Below are 13,256 nucleotides of genomic sequence, written 5' to 3'. Positions count from 1 at the left end.
TGCCCCCAACCTGTGACTGCTGTGATGGAGAGGTTTCTGGCTGTTGATCACCTGTATTGACGAGGATGCTGTCGCCCAGCATGTCTGTGTTTCAGGGTGATCTCGCCGAGCCCAGTCACACAGTCCCGACACCACCTCTTGTTGTCGGCTAGTGATGCACAACATAGTTTTCTCACTTCGAGACCAGAGGGAGGCGGTTTTTAAAGGGTGAATCAACACTCAATTAGATTGACCTGTAAACTGCTGCTCCAGTTTATATCAGTGGGTTGCAAGAGAACACACTACTCCGTAAGATGTACCCTCAAAAGAATTGTTTACCTTCACGGTCCAGGGTTTTCTCTACCATTATAACACTTCTGTGCAGCACACCTGTTTTTTTCACATCACCTTTGCCACTCAAGCTTCACTACTAGCTTTGTTTTACCAATATTTGATGATTATTATTTTTACGGCAGACAGTGCATTTTTAGATGAATATTATAATGAAAATAATCCAAAATTACCTGTAAATGCGTAGTTTTTAAGTGCAGTAACTGCCCACCACCCCCCCCCCCCCCCACCGCTACCACTGCACCTACGCCCTCCAGAAACCAAAGGAAAACCCTGATGGTATAAAATCCAGATTCAAATGGGACAGTCTGGGAGTCAACAGAGAAAAATATTACTTTTACCTTTTTCCTAACATAATATCCACTCCTTTGTGGTTTTCCTTCGTTAGGTGCTGGGCAGAGAAGTGTACACATCCAACAATCAGCTCGGTGGAATTCAGATCATGCACAACAACGGCGTGACCCACTGCACTGTTTGCGATGACTTTGAGGGAGTCTTCGCTCTTCTGCAGTGGCTGTCCTACATGCCCATGGTAACATTTAGCTATTTGGAATAAAATGTTGCATCAGTGTGAAAAATTATTTATAGTTATTGTCTGTGGCATTTGTGACTATAGAATAATGACTTTTCTTTTCTTCAGTGTAAATCTAGTCCAGTGCCCATCCTTCATGCCAAGGATCCCATTGATCGTTTGATAGAGTTTATGCCGACCAAGGCTCCTTATGACCCTCGCTGGATGTTAGCGGGACGTCCCAGTCAGAGTGAGTGCTGAGTGATTACGTATTTACATACCGCATGGTGTAGAAAATATAGTTCAGGCACACAATGATGTAGGGGACTTATAGTTCTGGTGATTGCCTGGTAGTTCTGTAATGACAGATCTTCAGATATTAAGTGTGGCGACGATATTTGTAATTATTTGATCAGCTTCTTGGATCCCGTGTAACAAAACCTAAAACATCTAAATTAGCTCAGTGATGAGTCAGATTTCTCTCACAATTAAATATTGCAGAATTGGTTGGTTAGTCAAGAGAAAACAAATGTTATGCATTAAGCCCCCCAAAAAATGATTTCAGCTTGAGCTTCTCATATTTAAAGATTTCTCACATTACTTTAATTTCAGTGCCTTTTCAGTTTTGATTGTTGGGTGAAGAAAAAAAGTTATTTTTGAGATGTACAATTGGGATCTGGGAAACTATAACTGGTATGTTTACCATTTTTTACATTTTATAGAATAAATATCCCGTATTAATGACCAATAATCATTCCACTAATTATTAAACCTGCAGTGTGGAACGTCCGTCTGCCCGTCAGTGTTATTACAAAAGCACTGTCGACATGTGCTTGCATCATAGGCTTCTCCCGTAGCTTACTCCATTTGGTCTGATAATATCTGGAAAGTCTACAGGAGCATGTTTGAATTATTTTTATCCCAATTCAAGTTAGCATTGAGCTAAGCAGGAAGTTGGCTGGCAGAAGTCTTTGGTGCACCTCCTTTGCCCATAGAGGATGCCCAATGTGAAGCACGGGAATGTCTCACCAGACACCAGATTTTTTTTAAAAACTGTATGCTGTAAAATACAGACCAATTAATCTGGCAGTGATACGTTTTATCAGCTTTGTGTGAATTTGTTTAGTAAGGGCTTGAATCTAATGGACATTCATTTATATGTAAAAATTCCACACTATAGCTTTAATGCTATTGATGTTGTAGTACTCTTATTTGCAGCCCTACATCAAAGCTTTTCTCTCTAAATCTGACCTGTGTTAAAAAGAAAAACAACCCCTCCTATTACTTTAAATAGCATCTAAGCTTTGACTATTAAAATAATTTATACACTTTCACTTTTCCTCCGCTAATCAGCAATAAGGCTTTATCAGCAGTTGTAAAAAGTCACACGCTCATTGTTTTGTGGCATCACAAGTAAATATAACGATTTATTATTACAGCCTGATATCCCAAAGAGTTAAAGGTTGAACTAATTCATTACAAGAAAGAGGCTATTAGACACTCAGAAAGAAACAGTGAAGCCTAACGTTTTGCTGCTAAAGGCAAGATCAGCACCAAAGTTGTTGCAGTGTGTTTTACACTGCAGGTCAGGACTGAGCAGGTTCCACATCAGTGTAATTACAGCTAAGGATGGCGAGGAGATCGGGGTACCGCGTGGGAGGCCAGTCAGCGTACGGCTCTGGTAGTGATGAGTGGCGAGGCTTAATTGAATGGTAACCTCGCAGGCTGGCCATGTTTGTCAGGGTGTGCAGGCAGAAAAAGAGCTGAGCAAGCCGGCTTCTACAGTCATCCATCACGGTTGTTGCCAAGATAACAGATTCTGAAGAAAAAACACACACACACACACACACACACACACACACACAAGATCAGACTGCATAGAGAAGAAAGGCAAGGGTTTCAAAAATAGCATGGGAAGAGAAAATAAATGCTTTCACTCCTTTTTACCTTTCTACACTCTGTTTACTCTGCTGCCCTCTCCTTGTTTAAAGCTCCGAAGGGTTCTTGGCAGAATGGTTTCTTCGACCACGGCTCTTTCATGGAGATCATGCAGCCGTGGGCTCAGAGTGTGGTGGTGGGCAGAGCCAGGTGAGCTCCACGTAAAACACTAAACCGGAAGACATATGAACCAAAAATGATCCGTTATGCAATAGATAAACATCTTGGCTTTCGAGAATGCAGTGAAGGTATTCTGTAGACGTCAATGTTGAACGACCTCTCATTACAGACTGGGTGGGATACCTACTGGAGTGGTTGCTGTGGAAACCAGGTCAGTGGAGCTGTCAATCCCAGCTGATCCAGCCAATTTAGATTCTGAGGCAAAGGTAAGGGTCGCTCAATATCGATATATATTCAAGTGTGAACAGCAACACAAGTTTTAAGATATTTACAGGCACCTCCTGTTGGTACTGAAGCTGATTTTCTGATTTGTGTATTTAGATCATCCAGCAGGCAGGACAGGTGTGGTTCCCAGATTCTGCCTTCAAAACAGCGCAGGCCATTAAGGACCTGAATCGAGAGGGCTTACCTCTCATGGTGTTTTCCAACTGGAGGGGCTTTTCTGGAGGAATGAAAGGTACTTCTGCTCCGTAAGCAGTCAGTCAATATGAGATTGAGCCCTCGCTTTATCTCATATGGATTTGTCCTTTTTCAGATATGTACGACCAGGTGTTGAAATTTGGGGCCTACATAGTGGACGGGCTGAGGGAGTACAAGCAGCCAGTGCTGGTTTATATTCCCCCGCAGGCTGAGCTGAGAGGAGGCTCCTGGGTGGTTATAGATCCCACCATCAACCCCCGCCACATGGAGATGTACGCCGACAAGGACAGCCGGTGAGTTTGACAGAAAAGGGAAAGATCCGTTATCTGTTTTTTCATACATAAAATCACCTTTGCTCACTTAAATCCTTCTTGCCTGCAGAGGTGGAGTGTTGGAGCCTGAAGGAACCGTGGAGATCAAGTTTAGGAAGAAGGACCTGGTGAAGACCATGAGAAGAATAGATCCCATCTACATGGGCTTGGCCGAAAAATTGGGTCAGTCCAGCACGTCAATTCTAATGATAGCTCTTTACGAGTGTCTTTGTCCTCCTCGGCCTTGTCCTCATTTAAGCGAGGAGCAATATGTCAAGTGGGAGCATGTGTGCATTCGCTGTCCTTCTTTATTTGGTGTTGATTGTGTCATCTTCAGCGCACTCCCCCGGGAGAGGTGTCAATCACAGCCTGTCCAGATCAATCACCAGTTCTCCTGTTTCTCCTGCACTAGACTATTGATTTTCCTTTGGTCCAATGCTGCATTGGCTCTGTGCTGTGGGCAAACTGGTGAAATGGAAATCAGTCTTTAGTGACAGCAGCGAAGGCTTCGGGGGAGCTCCAAAACAAAATGCACTGAGCAGGTGTTAATTTTCAGCTGCATTCTCATGTAGAAGCTGAAGGAATGGTGATGGGAATACGAGGTGCAATCAAAAGTTCCTGTGGTGCGCGAACGCAGCACAGCACAGTAAAGTGCATGGAGCAGGGGAAAGTACGAATTTTTGTGAATAAGCTTTGGACAGTGAAGTTCTACCCTTCTTGAAAAGGGAGTGCCACTCAAAACACTTCAGCTGGCTGAGTGCTTCATTGCTGTCGGCTCTCTAAAGCATTTCAATGGTCCGTGTTGCTGATTTCAAGTTTAACACAAAATTTGACGTGTGCTCTCTGCACAACTTAATGTTGAACTTCTAAATTCTTTATGTACCATTGCTCACTAAAATGTGCGTAACACAGATGCTGATGATGATCAAGCAATAACTTGGAATATCTACTCGTGAAAGGTATTGCTTCCCTCTGCTCAATGCACATCCCTGAGCTGCGCTTTGTTTGTGTATCAAACGGTATCAAAACCTTTTGATAGCACCTCATACAAGGAAAGAGCAACACAGGACTACCATGTGTGGACAGAATTGTTGGCTTTCACTCCTGATCTCTATTGTGTTTCCTTTTATCTCTTATCTTTAAGTACTATTTCTTGCTATTTCTTGTAGGGGATGATGTGGCTCAGACGGTAGAGTGGGTTGCGCACTAATCGGAAGGTTGGTGGCTCAATCCCCGGCTCCTCCTGTCCACATGCCCAAGCGTCCTTGAGCAAGACACTGAACCCTAAGTTGCTCCCGGTGTGTGAATGCACCCCTGATGGCGAGCACCCTGCATGGCAGCTCAGTCATTAGTGTGTGAATGGAAAACTGTAAAAGCGCTTTGAGACCATAAGGTGATAAAGCGCTATACAAGTGTAGACCTTTTACCATTTGTAATCAAAACCTGCACCCGTATGGCCGTCAGTTTTATAGCAATATGTTTTTTATGGCGTTATTTTGAAACTCCCAACAGGAACCCCCGAGCTGAGCCCCCCTGATCGAAAAGAGCTGGAGACCAAGCTGAAGGAACGCGAGGAGTTTCTGCTGCCAATCTACCACCAGGTGGCCGTGCAGTTTGCAGACCTCCATGACACCCCCGGTCGCATGCAAGAGAAGGGCGTCATCACGGTGAGGACTAAAGCTATCTCGCGTTCATGTATTGCTTCAATACGAATGTGCAGTATGTGAATAACCTGAAAAAAAGCCCACAGGGGAATATCAGTCTGGCTGCTGCCGCACCTGCCCAGTGAATAATGTTTGGTCTCACCAGGCTGCAAGACTCGTCCTCATAATTATCTTCTGATGACCCCGGTCAATCACCTTAGCAACTACAGAGCAGCCTCGGGCGGGCCCCATCTCATTCCGTGCCTCCACAGTCCCATCTTTCACATACAAACACACATACACACACTCTGCTCACATGGCCAGAAGGGTGTTTCACAGATGGAGTCAGTCAGTCAACCTGCAGTCAGGCTGTTTTTTTATTTTTTACACACTGATTACTAACTGCACTTGTCTCCATGGTCACCTCAAGTATAGCAGCTGGGAAATCTGCCACAGTGTGCATCCTTCAGTTCACTGTGTTCACTTAATTTAGACAATAACATTTTTCTGTAGTGCACATGTTTTTCAACCAGACTTTTCATTAGGGCTGAATTAGCCCTTTAAATTGTGGGTGATTTGTGTCATAACTGACGGTATTCTGAGGGTTTTTTTGCATCCGCACTTAGATGTCCAGGGATTATGAAATGAGCAGCTGAATTTCAAATCAAGCCTTATGAACACTACAGACATTTCTGCTAAAGTGCCACATCCCAGTAATAAGTTGATCCACGGTCCGCCTCAAATTCTCATGTAGGAGATACTTGCGCTTTCTAAACGTAGCTGCTTGTCCTTCTTCTTCCTCAGGATATCCTGGATTGGCCGACGTCCCGTCAGTTCTTCTACTGGCGTCTGCGTCGCCTGCTGCTGGAGGACACGGTTAAGAGGAAGATCCATGTGGCCAACACCGAGCTGACAGACGGTCAGATCCAGGCGATGCTGCGCCGCTGGTTTGTGGAGGCCGAGGGGGCTGTTAAGGTAAAAGTCACTGCACCTTTTTTGAGGGTTTTTTTTTCTATACTCTGACAATATTCAGTTTCCACATAGTTCAATTACAGTGTGGAAAGTGTCATAATATAGAGAACCATAATTAATATCTCATGGAATTTGGCAGCATATAAACCAAATGTTGACTTAAGAGTGAACATGTTAAAGCCACACTCGCATATGACAAGGATTATGATGAAATTCCCATTCTGTTATTATATTGTTATTGTCTTACTATTTATTTATCTTGCTTATATTTTAAACGTACAGTATGTTTCAGAAATAAAACAAACAATGTCATTTTTTGCTTTACCCAATGTCAGTTAAGATACTCAACAACTCTATGACAAGTTGATCAGGGCCGTTTTAGTCTTCCCAAACACAGCTGAAGTGGCCAAGTCTGTTAAGTTGTAAATATGATCCAAAATACAGTATTTTGGATTATAACATCCAAAAGGCTGAAAGTGGACAAAAACTGTAGAACAACAGTGTCCGTCCTGTAGTTTATTTTTTCATCATCTCCTCACAGAGACACAGACGTCTGGGAAATATTTGTCAGTTCATTGAACTTCAATTTATATCACACTCGTCATTTCTGATCATTTATTTTTATATTCCGTCTACTCATGTCCAAACTCATAATATAGCCCGGCTATTTTGATGAGTACTTCTGTGAGGTCTTACAAGTATGTGTTCTCAAAAACCAATATTTGTTGTTGTTGTTGTTGTTGTTGTTCCAGGGCAATGTGTGATGCAGAGCCCTGGGAATAATTACAGAGTACTCTATTTGACTTCTGACACTCCCATTGCTGTCCACTAGGTGTAGCAGATAAAGAAGTAGTAAGCATTCAAATTAAATCATCATGATTAAATACAGAAAAACTGGTACTTAATGAACAACTCTCAGAGATACATAAACGTGGTTCCTTCCTGGCCCGGTGTCGGGCTCAGAGGACCAGCCGGCGGGGGTGAGGGGGAGCCGGCTCGCTGTTTCAGATCTCTTCAGAAGTGGCCTCCTTGTTAGCTAATACATTACCCCAATCAGGACTGGCTGTCTTAAGCCACAATTAATCACAGCCCTGGCACGTGCAGATAGGAGAGCAACACGCTGTTTCTTAATTAAAAGCAAACAGATTAAAAATGATTAATAAGGGCATTAAATGTTCTTGCGGACCTCGAGCAGGACTGTTCATAAAAAGGCGAGAGCCCATTAAACCCCCCTCTACCCCCCAAATCTGTGCTAAGCCCTCCAGCCTGGCTTTGTTTGGGATCAAAAATGCCAGCACTCATGAATACTAATTTCCCTATCAGGTCCGGTCAACAAGACATCAAGCACCACTTTGTGCCTGTCCATCTCTTTTGTTGTTGTTGTTGATTTTTATTGGATGATTCATGATGGTTTATGTATTTTATTTGTTTGTCGGCATCCCTGGGACTTATAAAAACAAAAACAAAAATCCCCTGTGACATATTTTTACACTAAAACCATGAGAAAAGGAGTGATTTATTTATCCATAAATACTTGCTCAAAATGATGAATCTTCTGTCCTTGAACCCTCCCTGTGTTATGCAGGCCTATCTGTGGGACAACAACGAAGACGTGGTGGGATGGCTGGAGCGGCAGCTGGCTGAAGAAGAGGGCGCGAGGTCGGTCATCGACGAGAACATCAAGTACATCCGCCGAGATCACATCCTCAAGCAGATCCGCAGGTGATCCTTCTCAACAATGCAGCTTCAACGTGGTGACGAGTTCTGCAGCGCAGACTTACTGTCGGCCGCTCGAATTAACTACCTCATTTTCTTTACCTCCACCCGCCCCACCTGACAAGCACATGTCTTTCTTTTGTGTCTCCAGCCTTGTTCAAGCCAATCCAGAGGTTGCCATGGATTCCATTGTGCACATGACCCAGCACATCTCACCTACACAGAGAACCGAGGTGGTGCGTATCCTGTCCACTATGGAGACGTCAGCCTCCTCCTAGCAGGAGCCTCTCCTCCCTCCCTCCTCCCTCCCTCCCTCCCTCCCTTCCTCCTTCCCTCCCTGTCTGGCTGAAGCACGGCACCGGCCACGAGCAGCCAGAGGATCCTGCTTTCAGCCAGATCTGCTGCGAACTGAGGCTGGAGGAGCCAACGTGATGGCCCTGGGCAGCTGCCAGGTTACTGATGAATCGTTGGCAATGATTCTCACCGTGTTTAGATGACTGACATAAGTTACAACATTTTGTAAACTGTCTTAAATGTTTGCTTGCGTCTTAAGAAAAATCCATGTATTTTGTATTAAAGTGCAATTAACAAAAAAACAAACAAAAAAAGACAATATAGAAATGTCTAGTGATTAACATTTGATAATGTTTGGAGTTTACACAGTTGGCTCAAGAGGATGTTTCTGCTGCCATGATAATCAGTGGCCTCCATCCTTTTGAAGTGGAGTGTGCGCAGCACTAAGTTAAACGTGCTGTTGTCTTGTTAGAACACACCTTGGTTTGTGACATATGCTTGTCAAGATTTGCAAGTGTTTTGATGACCAGCTACGACAATGACAACACATCGCCGGGGGACTTGGCGAGAATTGTGGTTTTTTTTTTTTTTTTACACTCTTCAGTAAAGGAGCACTTGGTTACTTAACAAAGACGGGGAACGCTGAAACAGATTTAGACAGGGGATCCCAGCAGGGAGCAGGGACGAGGTTCCTTTTAGTCTCCGACTGTTTTCACAGTTAGCCTGTAGTGAGCCACGGGCAGCTCGCCTCACAACAAAACCACAGCTGTCCCCTTCTGTTCTCACCATCACGGTACATGCTGCTTTAGAGACACTTTAGTGCAGCCAGAATCAAACCTGCACAGTTTTCACCACTGCGTCTAGTACACAAACATGCATACACTCACAAAGGGATACACGCAGTAACGCACACAGAGTTGATAAGAGTTTAAATGAGAATTTACAAAGTACTAAACTGTAAATAACAGTCTGCTTGTTTGGAAAGATACTATTTTCTCCCTTTGGTTATTTTCCCCAGCTGTTTTTTTTTTTTTTAACCAAAGAAACACAGACTAGTTGAATTTACAACATTTAGATAGTTAAAATCATAAATGACTGTGAAAAAACAAAGGCTACTGTTCATTTGACTTACATGTTACACGTGGTGTCTAATTTGACTGGTAATCCACAGAAGCTGTTCTATTTAAAGTTTGTATGTCATGTATGAAATGTTACTTATTTTTCATATTCATTTTGGAAAGTGTTTGAATCACACTTGACTCGCATTTGTTACCAATGGACAAGGTGGATAATGGAAACTATATCCTTAACAGAAGAGTACGTAATGATAGCAAACCAGCATCACATGGTTGAATTGAGCCCTTGAGATCCTCGTGTTGTTTGCTCTCCTGACAAACCAATGTGAAATGGCTTCATGTCCAGTGCTGTGCCTTTCATGTGCCCGTGTTGACATGGTGTCCAGTTGCTTTATAAGTAATTGGTTGTTACCTGTACGAAGATGGGGAAGAATGATGAGCTCTAAATGTGTCTGCAAATTTAATAAAGTTCACTCAACTTAACTTTAAAGTGTGTTTGTACAAATACTTCGAAATCTCTATTTGTGTTCACCAAAAGTAAAAGTTTCCAAGAATTTGCACTAATTTAATTTGTCAATTATTTTATATATTGATGATCCTGGGGATAGATAATCACATCACAGGAAGCCTCATTAATTTCAGTAGTCTGAACAAAGTCTATTACTCGGGAGAGACATTTTCTGATTACTTGAAAATGATAGTCTTCCCATTCCTCAATCCACAGATGATTACAGTGGTATTTTATTTCTGGCTTTAAAACTTCAACAGTATTAAGGAGGATGAAGCAGATCAAACAAATATTGAGGGATCTATCTCGTCCTTTTTTTTCTTCTTCTTTTTTTTTTCTTTCTTTTGTCTCATTCTTTCATATCATCCCCTTGGCTGTCAACTCTATTACCATCCTACCAACAAATATGTAAGACAAATTGAGTTGCATGCACCCAATACCCACCACAATTATAGAAGGCCCAATAAGAAAATGAGTCATTTGGCAGTATAATTGGAAATGTGCCTTTGCTTGGTCTCTCTGGTCTCCCAGAGGGTTTTGCTCATTTGTGGTGGCATGCTTTGCTGGCTAATTCTGCTTTTAATCACTGACAAACTGCAGGATCAGGTTCTTCTTCAACCACTGGAGTGAAGGGAAGTTGATCGGTTCGTGAAACTTGCAGGGAAGTACATAATGTTCCTTCTTTAGCTAACAATGTGGACCAAATTTTCTGATTTCTAATAAGATACATTTAGTCATATTAACAGTCTTGAAAGGCTGTGTTCTCCCTGTCTTGGTCAAAAGAAATACCGACGTTTAATATATTAAGGAACAAAATAGTTATTTCTTTTCATGTTCCAACTGCCAAGTCGCAGTGACTGCTGGTTTCAGGCAGAGCTGTGACAAAAAAAAACACAAAAAAAACACGAAGAAGGGAACGGCAAGAAATATTAATGGGAAAAAAGGGAGAAAATCAGTGTCTGTGATGAGACTGAAATGGAGGCATTAAGATAGCGCAGAGGGGAGACTCAATCATGCATCTGAGGCAACCGTAATTCCACATTCACGCGTCTCAATGTCTTGACAGCACTTGAGAGACAATGCCTGTGACCCAGTTGCAGGATTCCAATTAGCAGGGTGTATGCAACAGTTGAGAGGAAAAGAGAACAGGGTCTTTACAGAACCCCAGGGCTGTCTGATTACTGCCTGAAAACAAGAGTCTTTTGCCCGTGACAAAGAGAAGACCGACACAGAGGGAGTGCCAGGCCCCAGCTGTTAGCCCTCTTTCCAGGCAGAGGATTTTGAAGAGCTCATCTCATCTCCACCTGCCCGCCTGCCCGCCTGCCTTTTTATATTTTCAACCACTCTGGAAATGCATAGCAGCCCAGTCGCACTGAGATGCTTTTCAGATGTGTTTTATGAGTAACTGGTAGTTTTTTTTTTTTTCCCCCGCCAGTCTGGGATGGAAGTAGATTACCTCAGGGTCAAAAGCCTCTCCTACCACAAGGTATATGCAGAATGCCATATCTTTAATCTCCAATCCTTAATCAATTAAACAATACACTGTCCCAACAGAAAATAGCATATATATTTCCATACCTATTGTATGGTATGAAGGGTGTTAAATGTGAGTATACTTGCAGTACATTTCTTGAAAGAGTACCACTTTTTTCATAATAATGGTTTTATTATTATATCAAATATCTATTTTAAAGTGCAATTTTATGTAGTATACATTGACCTACAAACATATTTGCATTTAACTCGCCTGGTGCACTCGAGAGGATTTTCAAATCTTATATTGTGTGTATTAAAAATGTGGGCGATCACAGACCTTATAACAGATTTTAACCGATTGTTGTGTGTGTGTGTGTGTGTGTGTGTGTGTGTGTGTGTGTGTGTGTGTGTGTGTGTGTGTGTGTGTGTGTGTGTGTGTGTGTGTGTGTGTGTGTGTGTGTGTGTGTGTTGATTAGATGTACTCTCATGGAGTGTATAACCATTTTAAGCTTTTTGTTTCAGGTGCAGCCCTGGCTGTGTCAAACAGACTGGGGAGCAATAAGAAAATGAATATACAAACGTAATTCAAAGGAGCACCCAGGCTTTCATATTATAAGTTCAACAAGTACAAGACTTAAGTGCTGAAATCTGTCTCTGTTGTAGGGCGATATTGGTGTGCAAAAGCACCACGATATGGAATCTAGATCTCGTGTAGACATTGTCAGGAAAAGCCAGAGATGTCTGCCGGTCTCTGAAAAACTATTTCTCTCCACAGACACCCTGTGTGTCGACGCACTGAGCTCCACGGGATCTTCTACGATTAGTGATGCCTTTTTCCACGAGAACTGATTGGTGAGTAGGCGTTTCTTTTATACTGCTGCGGAGCAGCTTATGTTCTGTCGTTAACATTAAGATTATGTCAGTAAACCCTTCGCACTGCAGAGCAGATAATTAGTTCAGACCAGCATCAACTCTGAAGCGCTTCCACGTTTGATGGGAGAGGCCAATATTGCGCCCAAAATCAGCCCGATATTCCTCCAGTATGAAGCCTGCTTAATATTTCTGAAATTTCCCGAGTTGAAACACATTTTTTATAAAACTTTGGAACAAATTCTGTTCACAGCACTTTATGAAAGCGCATACATCTCAAGAATAAATTGATAAAGTAATTGTTATAATTGGTACACAGAGACTCTGCGTTAATTAAATGTATTTGGGCTGAGGATAACACTTGATTTGCCTGTTCATTACAGGCAGCTGACGTCACACGTTGAAGCAAAAGTAGGAGCAGACATTAAATTTAGTACCCAGAACAACGCTGCCATGTATATATGCAATATATACAGTTTGATCAAATATACATGAATCCCAGTCCAGCTCGAGTGCAGCTCAACCTTGTAATAGGAAGTAAAACATTGTTGACACGCTAATGACTTTGTTTGAATTCGTTTTTTATGTTGGTGATGCTCTTTAGTGGGATTTGCCCCATCTATTTCAGGCCTTCATGAGTTACGATGTCTGATAGGTTTATATAATGGGGTGCAAAGTGATTTTCTGAAAAGCAATTTTCATGTATAGATCAGACATTGAAATGAGCGATTTATTGTATTTTTAATGCTGAGTTGTACTTAGCCAGGAGGTAGGAAGGCAGCCTGTCAGTCAGCAGCAGGGGTCAAAGATTACAGCAGGCAGTGATCATCACCACATAATGTAAGCATTTGAATTCTGCCTGAATCTTCACACGATGTTCGGACTTTCTTTTTCGATATCCTGTTGTATTTTTGGAATCCTGCACCTTCAGTGTCCATGTGTGCTGTGCTTCCTGCCCTTGTCACGTATTAGTTAGCTTCTGTACCCTCCACCGTGAGTTGTGTATATACC

The 13,256-nt window shown here is 42.5% G+C and overlaps 1 protein-coding gene across 7 annotated transcripts in view; it reads left to right on the top strand.

Annotated features, from left to right (window-relative positions):
- The window catches only part of acaca (acetyl-CoA carboxylase alpha), a 39,850-nt gene extending 29,969 nt beyond the window's left edge, over positions 1-9,881 (top strand). For all 7 annotated transcript variants that reach the window (XM_069700556.1, XM_069700554.1, XM_069700551.1 and 4 more), the window contains 11 exons: positions 719-862; positions 971-1,091; positions 2,833-2,929; positions 3,069-3,165; positions 3,281-3,416; positions 3,495-3,672; positions 3,761-3,873; positions 5,203-5,357; positions 6,138-6,308; positions 7,891-8,027; positions 8,173-9,881. In XM_069700556.1, coding sequence (XP_069556657.1) covers positions 719-862; positions 971-1,091; positions 2,833-2,929; positions 3,069-3,165; positions 3,281-3,416; positions 3,495-3,672; positions 3,761-3,873; positions 5,203-5,357; positions 6,138-6,308; positions 7,891-8,027; positions 8,173-8,299 — 1,476 coding nt within the window. In that variant the 3' untranslated portion in view covers positions 8,300-9,881. The remainder of the gene's footprint in view (positions 1-718; positions 863-970; positions 1,092-2,832; positions 2,930-3,068; positions 3,166-3,280; positions 3,417-3,494; positions 3,673-3,760; positions 3,874-5,202; positions 5,358-6,137; positions 6,309-7,890; positions 8,028-8,172) is intronic.
- Positions 9,882-13,256: the final 3,375 nt, after the last annotated feature.

The sequence above is a fragment of the Brachyistius frenatus genome, unplaced genomic scaffold (assembly GCF_029030835.1).
Source record: "Brachyistius frenatus isolate BFR_SWC_R1_liver_20210118 unplaced genomic scaffold, ASM2903083v1 Contig_34, whole genome shotgun sequence".
Taxonomy (NCBI): Eukaryota; Metazoa; Chordata; class Actinopteri; family Embiotocidae; genus Brachyistius; species Brachyistius frenatus.
The sequence above is the reverse complement of the archived record's forward strand: the minus strand, read 5'-3'. Positions and strand labels throughout refer to the sequence as shown.